We start from the raw sequence: 24,640 nt of genomic DNA on the forward strand, positions 1-24,640 counted from the left end.
GTAAAGATTGGGAATATAAAACCTTCTAAGCTATGAAAATGAAAATTTACAATGATTAGAGAATTATCAGAATAAAAGCTAGAAAACTGTAATTAATTGCGACCATGTATATAACTGCGGCAACTAAATGCTAATATGATGTTGACTGGTTTCATATTTTATGCTGGTAAGAAAAAGGAATAAATTTAATACTTAATTTAAAAAGTGGGTATTTTTATTGTTTGTATTTTGCACAGGTCTTTGGAATACAATAATTTCTCAGGAGCACTCCCTTCGCAATTAGGGAATTTAATCAATCTTGAACAAATGTAAGTTTTAATTATGTGTGTGCATGTGTACACGTGTGATTTTATGTCTATATGAATAATAAAAAGTTGATATTACAATATGGGGTGAAAATTAGGTTTGTCTAGTTTTACTCTTTTCATTTGAGGACATCAACTAACTTGAGGTCTCAGAACCTATGAATCCATACTAGAAGTCTAATAATAGTATTGGGGTAGTTATATTCTTAAGCCTAGTAAGAACCATAAAATTCTTGTAAGCTATGCCATTAATTATTATGATGGACGGAAGTTAGTTCTAAAGTACTTAGGTGGCCTTAACTTGCTAAAATGACCAAAATGCCTAGTGAGAAAGGGTTATTTTAAAATACTTAGTCCACTTCATTCACAAACATAGAAAATTCTAAGGTTTAGAGATGTGATTTATGGTACCAATATATGGAGAGTATATGGAGATTATAAATGTTGCAAAATTTTTAGAGGATTTAGAATCTAAAATGTGCAATTCTTTGGGGTGCAATATTTATAACATATAGTACTCTACTATGTGAAAGTAGGTTTTTATTTTATAAAATTGCTTATATATAATATATAAACAATTATATTTGTTTTCTTCTAGGAAGAAGAGAAGAAAGGATGAAGAAGAGAGAAGAAGGAAGAGAAGAGGAAGAGAAGAGAAGGAGAAGAGAGAATGGCTGGTTGGAGCCAAAACTCTTATCTGGCAGCACCCAGCTTTCTATTTATATCAATGAGATAAAAAATAAGAGGGAAAATTACATGCTTGCCCCTGGCAGCACATCCTAATAAAAACAACAATAAAAAAACAGTAAACAAGCTGACAACACCCTAAGACTAACAACACAAAAGACTATAACAACAAAAACAACTAAGAAATCATTCTAACAATACTCCCCCTCAAGTTGGGTTGAATATCTATCATGCCCAACTTGTCACATAGCTCATTATGTCGTAAGTGTGGAAGTCCCTTTGTGAGAACATCAGCCAGCTGCCCCCTGGAGTTAATATATGGCGTGCAGATTTCACCCTCTTCTAATTTCTCTCGTATGAAGTGCTTGTCCACTTCAATGAGTTTTGTCCTGTCGTGTAGGACAGGGTTAGTAGCAATGTTTATGGCTGCCTTATTATCACAGTAGAGAGACATGGGGCTATTAACTGGAAACCCAAGCTCCCCTAGTAAATTCTTTAACCAAAGTGCTTCAGCTACCCCATGGGCCATAGCCCTATACTCAGCTTCAGCACTAGATCTTGCAACCACATTTTATATTTTACTCCTCCATGTCAATAGATTTCCTTCCACAAAAGTGCAGTACCCACTTGTGGTTTTCTTATCATCCACATCACCTGCCCAATCAACATCTGTATAGACTTTCACTTTTAGATGGTTGTGCTTATGAAATAGCAAGCCAGTTCCTGGATACTTCTTTAGGTACCTAAGAATTCTTTCTGCAGCCTCCATATGTGGTATCTTAAGGGAATGCATAAACTGACTTAGAACACCAATCGGATAAAATATGTCCGGGCGTGCCATGGACAAGTAAAGCAATCTTCCCACTAGTCTTTGAAACTGTTTCACATCTTTTAGAGGTTCACCATCACAACCGCCCAATTTATTATCAACATCCATAGAGGTGTCTGCTGGTTTTGCAGCTAGCTTGCTTGTGTCTTGTAGCAAATCTAGGATGTACTTCCTTTGAGAGATGAAGATACCCCTTTTTGAGCGGGCAACCTCAATCCCAAGAAAGTACTTTAGGGGACTCAGATCCTTTACCTCAAATTAGGAAGCCAAGAACTCCTTCAACCTTTATATTTCAGAGCTCCAATTCCCTGTAATAATGATATCATCAACATACACTACCAACACTGCAACTTATTCCTAACACCTCTTAACAAAGAGAGTGTGATTAGACTGAAATTGTTTGAATCCTACCTGCTGAACTGCCATATGAAACTTATTGAACCATGCTTTAGGAGATTGTTTTAGGCCATAGAGAGACTTTCTCAACTAGATCACCATTTAAGAAAGCATTTTTTATATCAAGTTGATGTAATTCCCAGTCAAGATTTGTAGCCAATGATAACAAAACCCGAATTGAATTCATCTTCGTTACAGGGGAAAATGTCTCATCATAATCAATACCATAAACCTAAGTGTACCCTTATGCTACCAGCCTCGCTTTGTATCTTTCTACCATTCCATCAGCCTTGTGTTTTACTATAAACACCCATTTACACCCCACAGGTTGTTTCCCTTTTGGAACATCCATTAACTCCCAAGTGTGATTCTTATGGAGGGCATTAATCTCCTCCTTCATAGCATCTGCCCATTCAAGATAAGTTAGAGCCTCTGCCACATTTTTGGGTATGGGAATACTATCAACAACAGATAAGAATGCACGGTAAGAGGGGGAAATATGGTCATAAGATACATAGTGGGTAATAGGGTGTTTGGTAGTACATGACTTGACTCCCTTTCTATGAGCAATTGGAATGTCAAGATCATCCACAACCGAAATGGGAATAGGGGAATCAATAGGGACAAGGGTGCCTGGTTCATTTGGACTTACCTCCTAGGAGTCTGATGGCGTTGGTTGCTCAATATCCGATAGCTCTACTTCTTTAGAACACTGTTGGTCTTTAAGGCATGTACGCAGGAAGACACGAAATGGAGTTGGATTCGGAATAGAGGGAAGAGAGACTTGGTGAACCTGTTTTTCCTCCTCTATACTACTCTCCCCCTGAGGAGAAGCAGGGTAGAACGGTTCAGACTCGAAGAAGGAAACATCCATAGAGACAAAGTACTTATGACCAATAGGATCAAAACACCGGTACCCCTTTTGAGAGGAGGGATACCCAAGGAAGATATATAGAATAGACCGAGGGTCCAACTTACCACGAGGAGACAAATCATGAACAAAGGCATGACAACCAAACACTCTCATAGGGATGGAAAACAAAGGGGACTGAGGAAACAACAATTGATGGGGGGACTTGTAGTTCAATACTCTAGAGGGCATACAATTGATGACATATGCAGTAGCAAGTACAACATCTACCAAGAAACGTTTCAGCACAGTCATATGTAACATCATCCCTCATGCTACCGCAAGAAGGTGTCCATTCTTTCTTTTAGCAACACCATTTTGTTGTGGTGTTCTTGCACATGAACTCCTGTGAAGGGATCCATGGGAAGCAAAAAATTCATTAAGCTCACCATGGAAATATTCTTTTGTATTATCTGATTGAAAGATCTGAATCTCAACATGAAGTTATGTGAACACCATCCTTTGGAAGTCCCTTATAATCTTTGGGACTTCGTCTCTGGTACACATAGGAAATATCCATGTATAATGGGAAAAGTCATCAATCAATGTGATAAAGTATTTATATCCACCCTTTGAAGTTATAGTAGTAGGCCCCCAGACATCAGAATGCACAATATGGAAAGGGAAATTTTCTCTTTTATTACATAAATGAAAAGTTGTTCTCATTGTTTGCTCAGTTGACACATTTGACATTGAAAATCTGACACCGAACATGACTTAAATAAAAACGGAAACAAACACTTTAATATTTCAAAGGACACATGGCCTAGACGATCATGCCACAAAAAAACTCGACTCTTATTGGACTGACCCAACTATGTGACTCTGAAGATGGCCCAATTGAAGATGACACTAAGAAACCAACCTTGTTGTCGACAGTATAGAGACCATCTACTAAGCTTCCTCTACCAATCGTCCTCCTAGAAGTTAGATCCTGAAAAATACATGAACCAAGAAAAAATGGTTACACTACAATTTAAAGAATTTGTGATACTACTAATGGAAAGCAAATTGATAGGAAGTTTAGGTACATGTAACACATTATTAAGGTCGAGGCCATGGGGAAGAGATATTAATCTCTGGCCTGCAATGGATGAGAATGATCCATATGCAAGCCTCACCTTATGTCTCTTGGACAATAGGCTATAAGACTGGAAAAGATTTGGCTTACCAATCATGTGGTTCGAGGCCCCTGGATCAATAATCCAAGGGGAATCAGTGGTAGTGGAAACATGGAAGGTAGGGGCCGCATTACCTAATGTAGATGCAAATGAAGTAGGAGTACTAGTAACTAAGTTGGCCATTTGACGTAGAGCCCTACTATACAATTCTAGATGATTATGGAATGAGTTCATGATATCCTCCTTAGGGTCAAAACTTGTGGACTATTCCTGTATAGCACCTAGGTTATAGGTAGATAGACCTGTTCATGGGCCGGGTCGGTCTTTCACTAGTTATTAATAGAATCTGATACCTGAGCCCGGCTTGACCGTCAGGCTTGTATTTGGGGCCCGAGCCCGACCCTCATAAAAGCCCGAAGCCTAGGCCCGAGCCCGAAGCCCGACCTATTGTTCCCAAATTGCAACTGTTTTCTTTCTAAATTGTTCCCAAATTTTCTTAAGTTTTGATTTGATCTAAAAGGTTTTGGAAGTTTTGTTTAAGGCCAATAATATGGTGGACTTGGATTGTTTGGGTGGAGGAGGTGGAAGGGTAACAAGTGTGTGTGATCGAGTGAGAAGATCAGGGAAGTTTAAAGGTTGAAGAAAGAAAGTGTGAAAATGGATTTGAAAGAGAGAGAAAAGGCCAAAAGAGGGAAAAGTTGGGTTAGGGTTTTGGGCTAAAAATAAAAATAATTAATATATAAAATATATTATATAATATATACAAATATTTATATATTTTTTATTATATAAAATAAAGTCGGGCCTGGATTTTATGATAAATCCTGAGCCTAGCCCGAAAATAAAGTGGGCTTAGTGTTTTGGGCCCAACTTCAGGCCCGCGGGCCTAAGAATATGCCTAAGCCTAGGCTGGGCCGTTAGGCTACCCGGCCCATGAACAGGTCTACCGGTAGACTGAAAATTTCGAGCTGCCATATTTGCTGCATTGTACTTCTTCTGACCCTACACCTTTTTTTTTGTGTTTTTGATAAGTAGACCCTCCTTACCTTGCTCTTCCTTTTTCATAGCCCACTTCGGTTTTCCAAAGAACTCCCAACATGTGTCACGAGTATGTTTTGAATGCTGACAGTGAGTACACCACAACTTGTCCTTGTTATCAGCTTTCTTGGGATCACTTTTCTTTCCTACATTAGTATCACCTATTGCAGCTAATGCAATCCGCTACTCCCCCTCAGTTGCAACCATTACACTCCGTCTACTTTCCTCAAATTGGACCAAGGCATACACCTCTTGGACTAAAGGCAATTCGCGACTTCCCAAAATCTGAACTCTTAGAGGCTCATACATAGGATTCAATCCCAACAAGAAAGCAAAAACCCGCTGCTGAGATACCAACTTCTTATAAGCTTTGGCATCATTATCATGTTAGACAGTGTATGCCCTTAGCTCCAATCGGATTGATGTACAGATACATTTATTGTAAATGAATAAAAGTACGTAATTGTTTCATGTTATCATTGGTGTGTTTCTGTGTAATTACCGTTTAAACTGGATACTTATGAGACTCGTGTTAGTTTAGAATGTTCTCAGCCGTTGGATAGACTTTGGGAGTTTATCCTACCAAGGCTGACACTAATGTGCTGTCAAAGAAGTTGGGGCAACTTGTCTTAACTGCTAGGGTTAGACCTGAAGCACATGTAGTGTATGTTTGATTGAAGCACTGGACTCAGACCATTTTCCAGTTATGCCCTGGACCTTAGAGACTGATGGGAAAAACTGGAAAGTTACACAACCACTAGACTTGATTATGGTATTGCACTAGGTATCAGATCGAGCTGCCTTTGATATGCCAATCAGTGAGATCCTTTGGGGGTCAAAACTTGGGTATGTTGGGGCAGTCTGAGAATTCATTGAAGTGGGTGATCATAGTGATAGGATTAGCCCCTTTGTCGGACAAAGTGAATGATTGGGACTACACTCTCTCTGATAGAAACCAAAAACTACTAGCAGTGGATTTCAATCGTGTTTGAGATTTGGATTTGCAAAATATATTTATATGATATATATATATATATAATGTTTTAAGAAAAGTGTTTGCAAAAGGTTTTAATTCCCGGGACCCATCCGAGTAGAGAGTGTAACACTGCAAGTTGTAGTCAGGAGAGAGGTCTTTCCCTATCAGGTAGTGTTCGATCATTGTGGGCTGAGAGGTTAAGTGTAAGAGACCATTAAGCTGTCATATGACAAGTAAGGGCTGATTACCTGTCATGTGACATGGGCAAATATGGGTATGGATCTAGGTTTGAAGCACCCATTCTCATAAGAGGATAAGATCTATCTACTGATAGAGTCCAAATCCAAACAAAGATTTTGATCAAACCTCCTAATTCGATTAGGAGTGGTGCTGCTTAAGGATTAAGAGAAAGAGAGATCGAACTGCTTTAGATTACTCTTTGTTTTCGGCTCTCTCTCTTTACTCTTTCCGCCCTAGAAGCCCTAGTTCGATCTCTGATTTTGGGGGCTGATCTTGAGCAGTTCTATCTCTGATTTTTGCAAGAAAAATACAAAGAAAAACTGTGCTCACCTCCCTTGTTCGATCCAAAGAGTTGGATTGCAGTTTTGCTGAACCAACTTCACTCCAAGCTATGCCATTTTCAATGGAAGCTGGTTTTGGGATTTGATTTGGGCGTGAACTACCACTTTGGGAGCTACATTTGTGGATTTCATATCAGGTATACATCTTCCTCTTGTTTGGTTTCAAATCTGTTCCAGTTTCAGTCCAAGATCGATCCTAAAAAAATGCAGTTTTTCTAAAACTGGGAATGCGATTCCCGAAAGGTTGAAAGAAAATTTTTGAAATTTCGCCCAACCAACCAGCATGGTTCAGCCATCCATATGATGGATTTCACTTTCTTTCACATCATTCTTCCATTCTATAGTCTGATAGTGATCCAACTCCTTCCAAACAGAGGTAAGAGTTGGATAATATGGTGACAAACTGCGGCCACCCTGTTTACAGGTTGAGGGTTCAACTTGTTTGTCTTTGCTCGAAATAGGTAGTTTTAGCTTGTTCCCATAGCTCATTTGCAGTCTCTGCCCATATAAAATTCTTCTTTACACTTGGTTCCATGGCTGCAAGTAGCCAAGACATCACCATACTGTTCTCCTGATCCCACCTACCATGTTCAGCTGTCCCACCTTTAGGTTCTTTTACTTTCTCAGTTATGTATCCAGCTTTTCCCCTAGCTGTAACATATAGTTCTACACCTTTAGCCCACTCTAGATAGTTCAAATCATTCAAAGGGGTGATTGGCATCAGAAAAAACATATTCTCAGCATTCGTACCAACTGTACCACGGGTTGATGTAACCCCAGACGAAGCTGAATCTTCAGTTGCTATGTTAGACAGGTTCTACAATTCAAAGAACCACTGATGTACACAGAAATAAGTCTCCACCCTATTTCTACTACCCAACACACACGTAGGGCTCAAAACACACACCAATCTGCCTCCTAGAATGGGACACTTGCTGAAACACCACTACCAGTAACTAAGAGACCCAAAAATTCAGTCTTCAATCACCATTAGGCCACACAAGCCATACACTAAAAGAGGACAGCACATACCTGTCACGAGGGAGCACACAACCCCCTATACAGCACCTGTACGAAGGTGAACGTAACAAGAACACCACCTTCACAGCACCGGCTGTCACCAACTATTCCTTGGTGTTACGACCAAGGAAGAACCCAGAGAAATCACAATCTGAGAGTTCTGACCAGTCCGATTGGGATCTTGCACCTCACAGTAGAAATCAAAAAACTGATGAGAAGAGATGTAATTCTGAGAAAGAGTCCTATTTCACAGAAGTATGCTCTGATACCATGTTTTCTTGTAGGAAGAAAAGAAGAAAGGAAGAAGAAGAGAGAACCCAGAGAAGAAGGAAGAGAAGAGGAAGAGGAGAGAGAATGGCTGTTTGGGAGCCAAAACTCTTAGCTGACGGTGCCCAGCTTTCTATTTATATTAATGAGATAAAGAATAAAAGAGGGAAAATTACATGCTTGCCCCTGGTGGCACACCCTAATAAAAAACAATAATAAAAAAACAGTAAACAAGCTAACAGCACCATAAGACTTACAGCATAAAAGACTATAACAGCAGAAACAACTAAGAAATCATTCTAACAACAATATTCATATATAAATTTTACTCGTGAGCATATTAGAACCTTTCTATATTTGTAAAGGGTATATAATTGATATTTAGTACTGGTGTGGTAATAAATAGCATCTGAAGCAACCAAAGAGGATATATAGTCTAGAGCTGATGATTTTTTTGTTAGGTTGGAAAATGATTATGGATTCGTTAAATCTTGAACCCACTAGTACCATATACAATATACAATTGCTTGCCTTTGATTATATTCTTTTTCATTTTTACAGTTACATAAGCAGTACTGGACTAAGCGGTGAGGTTCCTTCGTCATTTTCTAAGCTATTAAAAGTGAAAACTATGTAAGAAATTATGATTTTTATTAGTTTTGTTTAATATTTTACATTTGATTCCTTTATTATAATAAGAATGGAAATTATTGAACTAACTTTATTTATCTATACGAAACCTATTGGATGTTAGGTGGGCATCAGATAATAAATTTATAGGAAAAATACCTGATTCCATTGGAAATTGGACAAGTTTAGAAAGTTTGTAAGTATGCTATTGCACAACTTTTATCTTTGAATACATTATAATTATATGATCTTTTAAATTGTGTGCTCCTTTTTTCATTATATTTTGTAAAAAGGTATTATATTTATACAGGAGATTTCAAGGAAACTCTTTTGAAGGTCCAATACCATCTAGCTTTTCTTCCTTGACTTCCTTGACTGATTTGTAAGTTCTTGATTTTCGTTTATTTAACAGATTATTACTTATTAAATTATACCGAGTATAATATTTTTTCTTGCAGGAGAATAAGTGAGTTATCTAACACAAGTTCGACATTGGATTTCATTAAAAATATGAAGAACTTAGTTACATTGTAAGAGAATTCACTAAGCAATGAAATAATACTTATAAATATAAGTTTTTTTATTTATATTTACACTCATTAGCTATACTTTCATTTTTTTTGTAGAGTTTTAAGAAATAATATGATTTCTGGTTCCATTCCATCTAATACTGGAGAATACTCAAAATTGGGAAGTTTGTAAGTTAAATCTATTTATAGTAATTTAAAATAATGTATAAGTAAACGAATATAGTTGTTCTAATTTCATCTAGTTCATTGATTTATATAGGGATTTAAGCTTCAACAATTTAACTGGACAAATTCCTAGCTCTTTATTTACTTTGCAAGGACTCAATATCTTGTAAGTAACATATAAGTTTTATTAGTTATTGGATAGCACATCCTGACAACTAATAATATGTGTGTTGAAGTTTGACCTGCCATAGAATTCTGTCTTGTTCGTTGACTGTAGAGTAAAGTAGACAGCAAGAAGTAGGAGAGGAAAGAAGAAAAGAGAGAAGAGAGAAAAGAGAGAAAGGCTGGTTCGAATTAGGGAAAAAAGTTAAACCCTTGATTCGGCCAGACCTATTATTATATTATTGACTTATTGAAAAAGACTTGAGTGCCCTTCTTTAAGTAAGAGGCACTCGAACTAACATAACAGTACACATCAGCACACTCAACAAGTACAAAGACTGAAATACCCCTTCACTAACACCACTAACACTCCCCCTCAAGCTGGTGAGTATATATCATATAATCCCAGCTTGTTACATATGTAGTCCACTCTCCCCCGACTCAAGCCTTTTGTAAACAAGTCTGCCCACTGGTTTCCCGTACTAACATATGCAGTTTCTATCACCCCATTCAGCACCTTCTCTCTCACAAAATGACAGTCAACTTCGATGTGCTTGGTTCTTTCATGAAACACTGGATTGGAAGAGATATGAACCGCTGCCTGATTGTCACAGTAGAGCTTCATTGGAGTACTGATGTCATATCCTATCTCCTGTAGAAGGTTCCTCAGCCACACTAGTTCACAAGCAGTATGTGCCATGGCCCTATATTCCGCTTCTGCACTGCTTCTTGCCACAACTGTTTGCTTCTTACTTTTCCATGTTACCAGGTTACCCCCCAGAAAGGTGCAATAGCCTGTGGTAGATCGTCTATCAGACATAGAACCTGCCCAATCAGCATCGGTGTATCCTTCTACTACCAGTTTTCCACCACTTCTGTACAGCAAACCACGACCAGGAGCTCCTTTCAGATACCTCACAATCCTTAGCACTGCATTCCAATGTGGGACCAAAGGTTTCTGCATGAACTGACTCACCACACTAACCGCAAATGAAATATCTGGCCGAGTAATGGTTAGATAGTTTAGTTTGCCTACAAGTCGTCGGTATCTGCCAGGCTCTTCAAACACTTCACCTATATCACTGCTCAGCCTCGTATTTGTTTCCATAGGTGTCTCAGCCGGTTTAGTACCCAACAATCCTGTTTCTTCCAGTAGATCAAGCACATATTTCCTCTGGCACAAATTAATGCCATGCTTAGATCTTGCTACCTCTATGCCCAAAAAGTATTTCAACTTGCCAAGGTCCTTTGTCTGAAAGTGTTCCTGTAGGAATGCCTTCAATCTGTCAATGCCCATTTTATCATTCCCAGTCACGACGATATCATCCACATACACCACCAATATTATTTTACCTGCCGAAGAGTCAAGACTGAAGACAGAGTGATCAACTTGGCACTGTTTCAGACCAAACTTCTTGACCACCTCACTGAACCTACCAAACCATGCTCGAGGGGACTGTTTAAGTCCATAAATAGCCTTCTTAAGTCTACATACCTTACCATCCTCCCCCTGAGCAACAAACCCAGGTGGTTGCTCCATGTAGACCTCCTCGAGCAAATCCCCATGCAAAAAGGCATTTTTGATATCGAGCTGATGGAGAGGCCAACCAGACATAGCTGCAAGAGAGATGACGACACGAACTGACCCTATCTTAGCAACCGGGGAGAACGTCTCCGTGTAGTCAATGCCATAGGTTTGGGAGTACCCTTTGGCAACCAGCCGCGCCTTCAGGCGCTCAACACGACCATCTGGCAAGTACTTAACACTATACACCCACTTACAACCGACAGCCTGCTTCCCAGGAGGAAGAGCGGTGAGATCCCAAGTGTGATTATGATGCAAAGCAGAGAGCTCTTCTTCCATAGCACGGCACCACTCTGGAGAGGTAAGGGCTTCCTGGACATCCTTAGGAAGAACCACGGAGGATAACAAAGATATGAACTGGCGATGGGAAGCGGAGAGGTGGGTAAGTGAAACAAAATTGGAAATAGGGTGAAGGGTGCAAGTACGCTTACCTTTCCGTAAGGCAATAGGAAGATCTAGGTCGGAGGCTGGTGTCGAAGCTGGAGCTGGATCTGTCGACGGTGATGAAGCTGGAAGAGCTGCAGCCGGTACACGTGGGCGATGTGTATACACGTGACGGATGGGTGGACGGTCAACCAATGGTGGCACCGGAGGCAAGGACGTAGGCATGACTGGAACCAAAGGAGGTGGATCAGCCACAGGAAGAGGAAGAGGAGGTGGTGATGTGGGGGAAGCAGCAGCACCGGACCCCACGAAGAACGGAGTAGACTCAAAGAATGTAACATCAGCACATACCAAGGAACGACGAGAACTAGGATGATAACACTTGTACCCTTTCTGAGTTCGGGAATAACCAAGGAAGATACACTTCATGGAACGTGCATCTAACTTGTCAGTCCCGGGACTCAGATTATGAACGAAGCAGACACACCCAAATACCCGAGGAGAAAGCGGAAACGGAGACATGTTGGGGAATAAGACACTAAAAGGAGAACGACCATCAAGGATAGACGTGGGCATCCGATTAATTAAGAAACAAGAGGTGAGCATTGCATCGCTCCAAAAAGTTTTGGGAACATTCATGTGGTGCATGAGGGAGCGTGCCGTTTCTACAAGATGGCGGTTCTTTCTCTCAGCAACCCCATTTTGTTGCGGAGTATAGGTACATGAAGTTTGGTGTATAATGCCATGTTGGTCCAAGTATTCTCGAAAAGATGAAGACAAGTATTCACGACCATTATCAGAACGGAAAATTTTGATGTGAACACCAAATTGATTGCGGATCTCAGCATAAAATTTCTGGAAGATGGAAAATAATTCACTTCTTTCTTTCATTAAATAGAGCCACGTCATTCTTGAACAGTCATCAACAAAAATAACAAAATATCGGTATCCATTATATGACATCACTTTATAAGGACCCCAAACATCTGAATGAATTAAAGAAAAAAGACTCGACACACGGTTATCGACCCTAGAACGAAAGGGAACACGATGGTGTTTCCCAAATTGACAAGACTCACAATCTAAAACAGAAAGTTGACTCAATGAAGGGACTAAGGACTGCAACACTTTCAGCGAAGGATGACCAAATCTACAGTGCCACTGGAGAGGAGAAATGGATGACTGAAGAGCCGTTGACGTTCGTCCACCACCATCAAGATAATACAGTCCACCAGCTTCATGCCCTCCACCAATCTTCATCCCCGTCTTGAGATCCTGAAAAACACACATAGAAGGGTAAAAAGTGATGGAGCACTTAAGTGACTTGGTCAGCTTACTAACAGACATAAGATTAAATGGAAGCTTAGGTACATATAAAACAGAGGATAGGGATACAGGGTCTAGGTCAACATTACCAACACCACAGATAGATGACGTGGAGCCATTAGCAAGGGTAACAGATTGTGATGTTGAGCAATGAGTGAGAGATGAAAACACACCTGGAGTTCCCGTCATGTGATCGGAGGCTCCAGAGTCAATAATCCAGGGGTTGGGTGTGGATGCCAAACAAGCCATACCTGAGTGTGCAAAGGAAGCTGTGTTCTGCTGCGACTTGGATTGAACAAACCTCTCATACTCATCACGAGGAACACTCACCATCTCCTTGCCTGGACCATCTGAGGGAGTAGAAGGCATCGGGTCAGCTGACCGTTTCTCCTGTGTAGGGCTGAAACTGGTGTCACTAGTCATGGCATGGTTGGCCCACGTCGAGGGAGGACCATGTAAGTCATAGCAGTAGTTAATGGTATGTCCATCCAAACCACAGTGAGTACACTTCCGTGGACCCGAGCCACGTCCTCTACCACGAGCTCCCCCTGAATCTCTGCCTCCAGTACGACCACCACCACGGATATGTGTAGATCCACCACTACCACTCCTGCCAGGCTGGGTTCCTCGAGTCCCACTTCTGCCACCTCGGCCTCTTGACACTGCAAATGCTGATTTATCGGAGACATTAGAGTCCATAGATCCAATGGAAGCCCTCCGAAGACGAGCAAACACCTCCTCTAAAGATGGAAGAGCAGATCCCCCTAGTATCTGGGCTCGTACTGGTTCATACTCAGACTTCAGCCCCACCAGAAACCGTGTTACATCAAGCTGCTCTCGCTGTTGCTGTTGAACTTTGACATCTGAAGTGAGAGGATGATAGACATTTAACTCATTACGGATATTCCTCACATTGGCATAGTACTCCTCAAGGCTCTGATTTCCCTGTTGCAGATTGAAGTATTCCTGATACAGTTGATATACCCTAGTGGTATTATCCTGACCTGAATACAGTTTCTTGGCATGATCCCACACCTCTTTGGCTGTGTCAAGAAACATGAAGTTCACACTGATTTTGGGTTCCATGCTGTTCCACAACCATGTAATGATCTGTGCATCTTCCTGTTCCCAGTCTTCATACTCCTGAGAATTAGCGGGGGGTTTCTCCTCTCTTATATGCTTCACTTTCTTCTTCGCCTTCAGAAAAACCTCTACAGACTTGGCCCAAGGGACATAATTCTCTCCATTCAGTTTAATGGAGGTCATTTGGACATTCAGGTAGTCAGTAGATATCATGACACTAGGTTTACTATCACTGTTATCTGCCATTGCCGAACTCCCTTAATTCTGAGCACTGAATTAGGAGCACTACACACTGCACACTACACACAGACACTTCATCGAAATCTGCACACTGATTTCAACAGCTGAGAACTGCAACACCACAAACCCTACTCACCGAAGTCTGTACACTGATTTCAGCAGTATTAAATGTTGAAAACTACAACACCACAACCCCTACTCACCGAGGTCTACACACTGATTTCAGCGATATCAAAAGCTGAAAACCACACTTGTAACACCACCAACATTAATCCACAACTATAGGAAGCTTCACCATTAAGTAGACACTATTGCCATTCGAATCACACACAAACCAGAATAAACCCTAGCATAAACCCTAGCATACTGCAATCTGAGAACCCATCATGCGAACTGTACTACACCTCTCATGTATTCCATAACAAAAAAAATATATAAAAAAAACTTTACCTCATCGCCTGAAGGCCAACCATACGAAGGGCTGAGACACCACTGCACCACACGTACCAGCCCTAACTAGGGCTTAGAAACCACAGCAACCAATCACCAACGACACAATCGGAGGCATAGAGACCTCCTAGGGAAGAGGGCGATCACTCCTTTTCAGCCCTTTTCCCAGTCTCCAACTCACAACTGAGAACCCCAAGTGAAACCCTAATTCGAATGCGCAGAAGGCAGAATTCTAGCAAGTCTGATTTGGTGAACCTAGCTCTGATACCATGTTGAAGTTTGACCTGCCATAGAATTCTGTCTTGTTCGTTGACTGTAGAGTAAAGTAGACAGCAAGAAGTAGGAGAGGAAAGAAGAAAAGAGAGAAGAGAGAAAAGAGAGAAAGGCTGGTTCGAATTAGGGAAAAAAGTTAAACCCTTGATTCGGCCAGACCTATTATTATATTATTGACTTATTGAAAAAGACTTGAGTGCCCTTCTTTAAGTAAGAGGCACTCGAACTAACATAACAGTACACATCAGCACACTCAACAAGTACAAAGACTGAAATACCCCTTCACTAACACCACTAACAATGTGTTTATCTTATACTTTCTTAAAATTCATAATATTTTCTCTTCACATGGTATTTCTTTCATGCAACAGATTTCTTGGAAATAATAGCTTATTTGGTCCTCTTCCCATGCAAACAGGATCAAATCTTCTTAATATGTATGTTATTATGGTTACTCTATTTTAATGTATGTACTTTTTTTACATGTAACTAAGTCACATAGTCTATATATTTGTAATGCTTTATTCATTTGCATATGTTTTTATGCAGAGATTTATCATACAATGAACTATCAGGAAGCTTTCCTCCTTGGGTGACAAATCAAAATATACATGTGTATGTTTAAATAGAAAATATTGTATCAATCATTTCTTTTTATTATAGTTCACAAAAATAGTTTTATAGAGTTCTCATAAAAATGTTTTCTTTGTTATCGTTTATCTCTAAATATTGCTCAAAATGGAGAGGTAATCACCTGGAACTTTACTACCTTTCAAAAAACCTATACAAGGGACGTAAATATTTTACCTTTGCAAAACTTTGGTTAAAAGGTCAACCAAACTAATTATGTTATTCAACATAACAAAGAGCTTAGAAACAATAAGATTAAGAATCTCTAGATTATACTATTTCACACTTTGTGCAATTTAAGGTGAGGTCCATGTGATCACACTTAGAATAATTCCAAATGAAGTTTGATAAGGCCCGACTTTTAGTTAGTTACATTAAATCATGCAAATAAGCCAAGTATGGGTCTATTTTTAACAAGAAATATGGATCTACAAACTTCTTATTTTTCATGATTTGATTTGTCACTTTTATCTTTAGTTTCCTATTATAATTTGTATGCAATATGCCATTATATATTGATTTAAGTAAAATTGATATAGTTCAATGTTACCATGATTTGAGAAAGGTGAGTGCTACTCTTTTACTACCAATCTCTTAAAAAATCTTTATGCTATCTCTAGAATGGAAGATGGAGAGGAGAGAGAAATAGAGCAGAGAAGAGAAGATAGTTTGCTGAAAGATAATGGGGGTGGCACCCCACTTGACTTTTATATTAGGGAGTTCAAATAAAAGGAGGATATTACAAGTATACCCCTGATTACAACTTAACAGAAAAGATACATAAAACAGGCCCACTAACAGCCCCCTACAGCCCATTATAGACCTAATAACATTCCTAACAACATTCTCCCTCAAGTTGGGCTGTATATATCTATCATTCCCAACTTGGTACATATATCGATATGGTGGGTACTAGAAACACCCTTGGTGAAAATGTCACCCAACTGATCCATAGAATTTACATAAGGAATGCAGACTTCACTAGCTTCAAGTTTCTCACGAATGAAATGTTTGTTGACTTTGATATGTTTTGTTCTTTCATGCATCAAAAGATTGTGGGATATATTGATTGCTGCCTTGTTGTCACAATACAATGACATTAGGTTGTGGACTTCAACTCCCAGCTCCTTTAACATATTCTTAAACCACAAAATTTCTGCAACAAAATGTGCCATGACCCTATATTTTGCTTCTACACATGACCTAGCAACCACCGTTTGTTTCTTGCTTCTCGAGGTTGCTGAATTTCCTCCAACAAAGGTTCAATAACCTGCAGTAGATCTCCTATCGTCAACTGAGCCAGCCCAATCTGCATCAATGAAGACTTCTACCTTCAAGTGGCCATGCTTGGAAAAGAGGATACCTTTACCAGGAAATCTTTTCAAGTACTTCAGAACATTCTCTACAGCGACAAGATGAGTAGTCTTAGGGGCATGCATACAGTCATACACCAGCTCAACACCCCAACAACATAAGCAATGTTTGGTCTAGTCATGTATAAGTACAACAATCTCCCAATAAGCCTCCAGAACTACCTTACATTAGAGAGAGGCTCACCACCTTCTTCACCAAGCTTATGATTACTATCAATTAGAGTATTTGCAGGTTTGATTGACTCCAACCTTACTAGTGTTCTACAGAAGATCTAGAATGTACTTCCTTTGAGAAATAAAGATGCTTTTGTCTAATCTCACAAATTTAATTCCTATGAAGTGCCTAAAAAGGCCCAGATCTCTGGTATCAAACTGAGCCCCCACAAATCTCTTTAACTTCTTTATCTCTAACTCCCAATTTTTCGTAATGACAATGTCATCCACACAAACTATAAGAATTGTCACCTGATACCCTTCCCATCTTAACAAAGAGAGTTTGATCACTTTGACACTGGAAACCAACCTGCTTGACTGCATTATTAAATCTATCAAACCAAGCCCTTGGAGACTGCTTCAAACCATTGGTAAACTTTGCCTTCTGTTTCCTCTGAAGCAAAACTTGGAGGCTGGACCAGTGATTTAAAAGGCGCGCCTAGGTGCACAGGCGAGGCGCATCCCTAGGTCCTAGGTGCAGCCCTTTCAAAAGGGCACAATGCGCCTTGTGCCTCAGCCCAGGCGTGCGCCTTTTGAAAATTTGACGCTTTTTTTGCTTTTTTTGAACATAGCGGCTGGGCCGGGGCCGACCCCCGTGCCATGCCCCAATTTGGTAATGTTGTTCATTCATTCATCCTAATAAAATGTCTTCTTAAAAAGCAATTAAAACTATAAAATCATTATTTTTTGTGTGAAAACTAAGAATTTAAGACCTAACGTGGACTTGTTTGGGCTTGCCTCGAGGGGCATGGCACAAAGGTGGCTCATAGAATCAGGAATGTAATATGTTTTACATTACATTAGCTACTTGAAGTAATGCAATTAAGTGAAAAAAGAGATTAGAGGTTTTACATGCTTGAAAATGTTTTATATGTTTGATTTTATTTTTAGATTCTCATTTGAATATGCTTTATATCTTAAGTTTATGTATTTTAATTTTAGAAAATAGGTTTTTTAAAACATTTATTTTAAAACTTAAGTTTATATTTTTTATTAATTTTATGTTTAATATTTTTTTTTTATTTTTTTGAACTTTTTGGCATTTTTATTAATTTTATGACACTTTTTTTTAGCAATTTTTTTTTGTATTTTTGTGCCTTGCTTCAAAAAAGGCGCAACCTCTACGAGACCATAAACTTCCCTTTGTTTATGGAAAACATAAAAAATTGTAGACAATTTTTTTAATAGTTCTACATTGCATCTATATGCATTTATGGACATTAACTCGGTGAGGTGGAAATGAATTAGTCAAAGAAATCATAAACTTCCCTTTGTTTATGGAAAACATAAAATAGAGATCTTTATGTATTTTCTTACATACCAAGGGCTTTTTAACATTCAATTTAAGATATCCTAACCCATGATGATATATCAGAATCTAATGGGTAGTTCAAATATTTTGGCTATAAATCCCAATATGATAATATATATTTCATATGATAATTATACATTTCACATAATTTTCTACTTATTTGTTGATGTTATTTATATTTTTATCAGTGCATATGAAATTAATAATAGTTTCCTTTCTTTGTTGTATGAAATGTGCAGGAATTTGATAGGCAATAACTTTACATTTGATAAATCAAACCTTAGGTGAGTTAATGTATATTTATAGCATCTAAAAGAATTTTTGTTGTTGCAATACAAATATATCACCACACTAGATCCACTGTTTTGTCATTCATAAGTCTACATTATCCCATTGATTCTAAGATTATTTTTATTCTTTTTAAAGTAATTAATATATTACCTAATCAAGGCATATCTATTTTTTTCTTGTTCATCATCTAAATTGAGGTTTGGGTTATCTTACTGATTTTGGGAGTATTTCCATTATTTATATAGTAATTTTAAAGGGCTAGGATGTCTCCAGCGGAACTTCCCATGCAATAGGGGTACACCACGTTGTAAGTAACAGTTTTTTATATTATATGAATTATTTAACTTGCAGATGATATAAACCTCCTTTAATATCTAACAGAAACAACTAAAATAAATTCTAGCCATCTTGAAAAGTTAAATGCATCAAACCTTTGTTGTAATTGACTTTGGATTAACCAATGCATTCATATAAAATAACTTTTGAGAACTTCAAAAGTTTAACTAAATTGTTTTTGCATTTGAGTGATTCTTGCAATCAGAAGTAATATAGGTAAATATATGATGCTGAAAAGACATGATACCTGAAGATTTTTGACCAATCAAATCCCCCTGTAAATTTTGATGAACACTGCCTGATTGGTTACAACCTTTATGAGACCAGTTAATTGGTTTTAAGTTTATTTGGTATCATGCCTTTGCGGTATCATTGTCAAACCCATATTATTTAATGAATATACTCAATTAGATTACATCGATCTTCTAACACCCGAACAATTTAGAGTTGTTCAAATGATTAAAATTTGACCACTCCATCTAGTGACAACTATGAATTTGTTAATCATGTAAGGAAATGTGTTATTAGATCTCCTATGATGAGTCCTACTCAACACTGTCCTAAACACCATTAAAAACTTTAGTCACACAATAAGCATAATTGTATAAGAATAGCCCATGGCGAAAAAAGGCCATTACCCAATGTTGGTCCTAGCTATTTGAGGTCTTGGGAGAGGTAGATTGGATGCAGTCCTAAGCTTCTTTGGCATCTTTTGCACAAAATGAGAATGTTATTTTTAATGATAGAGGAAATAACCAAATTATATAACGAACTTTCTTAGCCAAATAATCTCCTTTGGTACTTCACAAGTTACAAAATACTCTATATTTCATGATATTCTATTGTTTAACACTACTCTAACATATTAGTAGAAACCACTATCTGCTGATTCGGTCAAGCTTCTTGTGAAAGGAAGAGGTGAAAGTTGTAGATTTCAGCAATAGAAAGAGAAAGGGGAAGAAAGGAGAAGAAGGTCAACTAGGACTGTGTGTCATAACCCTAGCCGCCAGCCTCTCATTCTATTTATATTTAACTTAAATATGAGATATTACAAAGATGCCCTTAGTAGTGCGGCAACTCAAACTTAATAGTTACAACCCTTTTAAAAAATAAAAGCTAATGGGCCCAAGGCCCAACAACTTCTTAATTTAAAAGAAAATAAACTAAACACAAATCGGTGGCCCCACTCAACACTCCCCCTCAAGTTGGGAGTAGATGTCACACATCCCCAACTTGCGTAGATCATGCTCCAGCTTATTCTTTGCAATGCCTTTTGTGAGAACATCAACAAGCTATAGATCAGAAGAAATGTATGGAAGACAAATTTCTCCAGAAGTTGCCCTTTCTCTGATAAAATGTCTATCTACTTCAATGTGCTTAGTTCGGTCATGTTGGACTGGATTATGGGCAATATTAATTGCTGCCTGGTTATCGCAATATAGCATCATAGGTTCTTCTGCCTGTACACCGATTTCTTCTAACAGAGAATGGATCCAGAGAAGTTATGAAACTCCATGTGCCATGGCCCTATATTCGGCTTCTGCACTTGATCTTGCCACAACTGTTTGTTTTTTACTCTTCCATGAGACTAGGTTACCCCCAACTAGGGTGCACACTCCTGAAGTTGATCTTCTGTCATCAAGGCATCCTGCCCAATCCTCATCTGTATAAGCTTCTAGCTTCAACTGTCCATGATCAGTAAACAATATGCCTCTGCTTGGATGTCCCTTCAAATAAGCAAGGATCCTGTCAACTGCCTTCCAGTGCTGGTCTCGTGGAGCATGCATGTATTGACTCACTACACTTACTGCATAGGAGATGTCTGGTCTTGTCATACACAAGTATAGTAGCCGACCCACAAGTCTTTGGTATCTCCCAAGGTCCTTTACTGGTTCACCTTCTGATGCACTGATTCTATGGTTCTGATCAATGGGGGTGCTAGTTGCCTTCGTTCCAAACTTCCCTGTCTCTTGGAGAAGGTCCAAGACATACTTCCTTTGAGAGATAAAATTTCCATGTTTCGATCTTGCAACTTCGATGCCTAAGAAGTATCTCAGTTCTCCAAGATCCTTAATCTCAAATTCCTTATGCAGGTTCCTCGTCAGACTATCAATCTCACTCAGATCATTCCCAGTGACAATAATATCATCCACATAAACAATTAGGATTGACACCAAAGATCCCCTGCGCTTCACTAACAAGGTGTGATCAGATTGAGTTTGAGTGTAGCCAAAAACAATCAGGGCCTTTCTGAATCTGTCAAACCATGCTCTGAGAGATTGTTTCAAGCCATATAGTGACTTCTTCAGCTTGCATACCTTTCCCTTTTCAGCATTATCATAAAAACCAGTTGGAAGATCCATATACACCTCTTCTTGCAGATCCCCATTTAGGAAAGCATTCTTTACATCCAGTTGAAACAAGGGCCAAGAGTATGAGGCAGCAAGAGAAAGGAGTATCCGAACAGAGGTCATCTTTGCAATTGGTGCAAATGTCTCTAGATAATCAATGCCATAGGTCTGTGTGTACCCTTTCGCAACAAGTCTTGCCTTGTACCTCTCTATACTTCCATCTGCCTTATACTTTACTGTGTAAACCCATCTGCATCCAACTGTCTCCTTGCCTTCTAGTAGGTCCACAATCTCCCATGTCTGATTTTTAATTAAAGCCTCCATCTCTTCTTGCATAGTTGTCTTCCTCTCAGGTTTGGAGAGAGCCTCACTAACACCCTTGGGTATAGACACTGAATCAAGAGAAGAGAGAAAAGCACGGTAGGAAGGAGAAAGTCCACTGTAGGATAAGTACTGTGAAATACAATGAGCAGTGCACTTTCTCTTCCCTTTTCTAAGAGCAATAGGGAGATCAAGGTTATCTGTAACAGTGTTAGTAGGACCAATGGGAACTGAAATAGTAGTGGGATCAAGAGGAATACCTGAATCCGTATCAGCCGAATCTGGAGTCTCCAAGGGATCGACAGGAAGTGGTATGAGTTCTGCTGTAGTGGAATCAACCGCCTTATGAAGTCTCTGCCGTGAGTAATGCTGTGAGACGGAATGCAAAGGAGGTGGCAAGGTAGGTGACATCGGGTGGTGGTCAAGCACAGGAGGGACTGGAACTGGGAGAGGGATAGACTGCTGACTTACTTCCTCAAAACACTCCCCCTGAGAAGGATTCCTTGAGAAGAACTACGTAGATTCGAAAAAGGTAATGTCCATAGTAACAAACCGGTTCCCAGAGACTGGATCATAGCAGTGGTACCCTTTCTGATTCTCTACATATCCAAGGAAGACACATTTCTTTGCCTTGGGATCAAGCTTCGAACGGTAAGGACCAAGGATATGCGCAAAGTAGACACACCCAAACACCCTTAGAGGAATATGAAACATCTCCCCCTGAGGAAAAAAGAAGGCTGAATGGAGTGCTGAATCCAAGTATACGAGAAGGCACCCTGTTAATCAGATATACTGCCGTGAGAACTGCATTACCCCAAAAATGAACCCGAACTGTAGCTATGATCATCATGCTTCTTGTCGTTTCAACAATGTGTTTGTTCTTCCTCTCTGCAACACCATTTTGTTGTGGACTGTAGGAGCAACTACTCTGATGGACAACACCATACTCCAACAGATATGAGGCAAGATGTCTCTCAAAATATTCCCTAGCATTGTCAGATCTGAACATCTTTATTCTCATTCCAAACCGTGTTAGTACCATCTGGTGGAATTGCTTCACCAAGGATGGTACTTCATCGTGGGATTTCATCAGGTAAATCCAGGAATATCGAGAGAAATCATCCACAGACAGGAGAAAGTAGCGATAGCCGCCCATAGAGAGAACATGATAAGGGCCCCACACATCCGAATGAATAACATCAAAAGGAGAAGAACATCTTTTATTACTAGGTTTAAAAGAGTGTCTACAATGCTTTCCAAGTTCACAACCTTCACACTTCAAACTTGACAGACTCACAGACTCAAACAGTTTTGGAAACAAAGAACTCAAAGAAGAAAAAGACAAATGATTATGCCATAGTATAATCTGATCCACAGATTTTGACTCACTGTCCCTGCAAACATGATGGCTTTGGTGAAGAGGAAGAGCATCTAGGAGGTAGATTCCATTCACTTCACGACCACTCCCAATCGCCCTATTTGAATCCAGATCCTGCAAAATACAGCGTCTAGGAGAAAAAAATTATTGAGCAGTTCAGATTCTTAGTTAAACTACTAACAGATAATAAATGGGTGCTCAATCTAGGCACATGGAGGACAGAGGGTAAACAAATGGAATCATTAATCTTGACAGATCCCTTCCCAGCAATAGGAACATGGGATCCATCAGCTGTGGAGACCCTATCTCTGCCAGAACAGAGCTGGTAAGAGGAGAAAATAGTGGAGCAATGGGTCATGTGCTCTGAGGCTCCAGAGTCTATAATCCAAGGAGATCTCTCCTTACCTGAAGCAGAAACATAGTTTGCAGTGACATGTGAACTACCTGTGTGGGCAAAGGAGGTAGAGTGAGCTCCACCTGTGCTACCTGTACCTTGTTGTCCACTTGCGGCTGAACTAGAACTAGCTGTATCCTTTTGATTCAGAAGTAACCCAAACCTCTCAAGCTCGGCCCTTACTGCAGCAGTTGCAACAGACTCCAAAGCAGCTGTAGTAGGGGGGGTGGAGTGTCACCAGTAATTGCCATGTGCGCATTTCCTTTCTTATTCTTCAATCTGGTCGGCACAAAATGTGGGTGAAGCTTCCAACAAGTATCTCTTGTATGCTTAGGCTTCTTACAGTAGTCACAGACTAAGTCCCTTTTGTCTTCCTTCTTGTTTTCATTGCCATTCTGTTTAGATTTCACAGCACTTACCATAGCGGACTGATCAGAAATGAGATTCTTCATCATTACATCCCTCCTGCACTCCTCTCCTGACACAAAGGCATATGCTTGGGAGAGAGTGACACTGTCCCTGGAAAGAAGATGCTGTCGTGCAATGTCATACTCAAGGTTAAGGCCAACAAGGAATTCGAACACCCTATACTTCTCTAAGTGTCTTTGATAGGTAGCTGCATCCTTGGTGGTTTCCCAAGCAAAAGTCTCTAGATGGTCGATCTCCTGCCACAGGGTCTTAAGGACTGAAAAATAAGCTGCAACAGATCTATCTCCCTGCCTTGTAGCAATAATCTGATTTCTCAGTTGATAAGCCTTAGCAACATTCTCCCTTTGTGAATAGGTTTCTGCAACCCCATCTCATATCTCCTTACCAGTATTTGCCCATAAAAAATTTTTACTTATATGTGGCAACATGGAATTACACAACCATGTCATTACCATATAATTTTCCTGCACCCACCGGGAGTTGCCAGTTTTAGGTTTCACCTTTTCACCAATAATATACCCCAATTTTCCACGAGCCCCAATGGCCATCTTTGCAGATTGGGACCATTCCAAGTAGTTTGTACCATCCAACCTAACTGTAGTAATGGTCCCAGCTCCGAAGGGGTCTCCAACACCTCCTCCCATAGGTCCCATT

General features: G+C 39.5%; 1 protein-coding gene across 6 annotated transcripts in view; it reads left to right on the top strand.

Annotated features, from left to right (window-relative positions):
• The window catches only part of LOC104587677 (putative LRR receptor-like serine/threonine-protein kinase At1g56140), a 68,867-nt gene that overhangs the window by 15,091 nt on the left and 29,136 nt on the right, over positions 1–24,640 (top strand). The window contains exons 6-16 of one of the 6 annotated variants that reach the window (XM_010245371.2): positions 237–308; positions 8,692–8,763; positions 8,885–8,956; positions 9,071–9,142; positions 9,219–9,290; positions 9,387–9,458; positions 9,550–9,621; positions 15,330–15,395; positions 15,508–15,573; positions 18,726–18,770; positions 19,023–19,084. In XM_010245371.2, the coding sequence (XP_010243673.1) occupies positions 237–308; positions 8,692–8,763; positions 8,885–8,956; positions 9,071–9,142; positions 9,219–9,290; positions 9,387–9,458; positions 9,550–9,621; positions 15,330–15,395; positions 15,508–15,573; positions 18,726–18,770; positions 19,023–19,084 (743 nt within the window). The remainder of the gene's footprint in view (positions 1–236; positions 309–8,691; positions 8,764–8,884; positions 8,957–9,070; positions 9,143–9,218; positions 9,291–9,386; positions 9,459–9,549; positions 9,622–15,329; positions 15,396–15,507; positions 15,574–18,725; positions 18,771–19,022; positions 19,085–24,640) is intronic. The other 5 variants (XM_088901964.1, XM_010245373.2, XM_088901965.1 and 2 more) reach the window with 5 other exon arrangements.

This window comes from Nelumbo nucifera, chromosome 3 (genome assembly GCF_055504915.1).
Source record: "Nelumbo nucifera cultivar China Antique chromosome 3, China Antique-T2T, whole genome shotgun sequence".
NCBI lineage: Eukaryota > Viridiplantae > Streptophyta > Magnoliopsida > Proteales > Nelumbonaceae > Nelumbo > Nelumbo nucifera.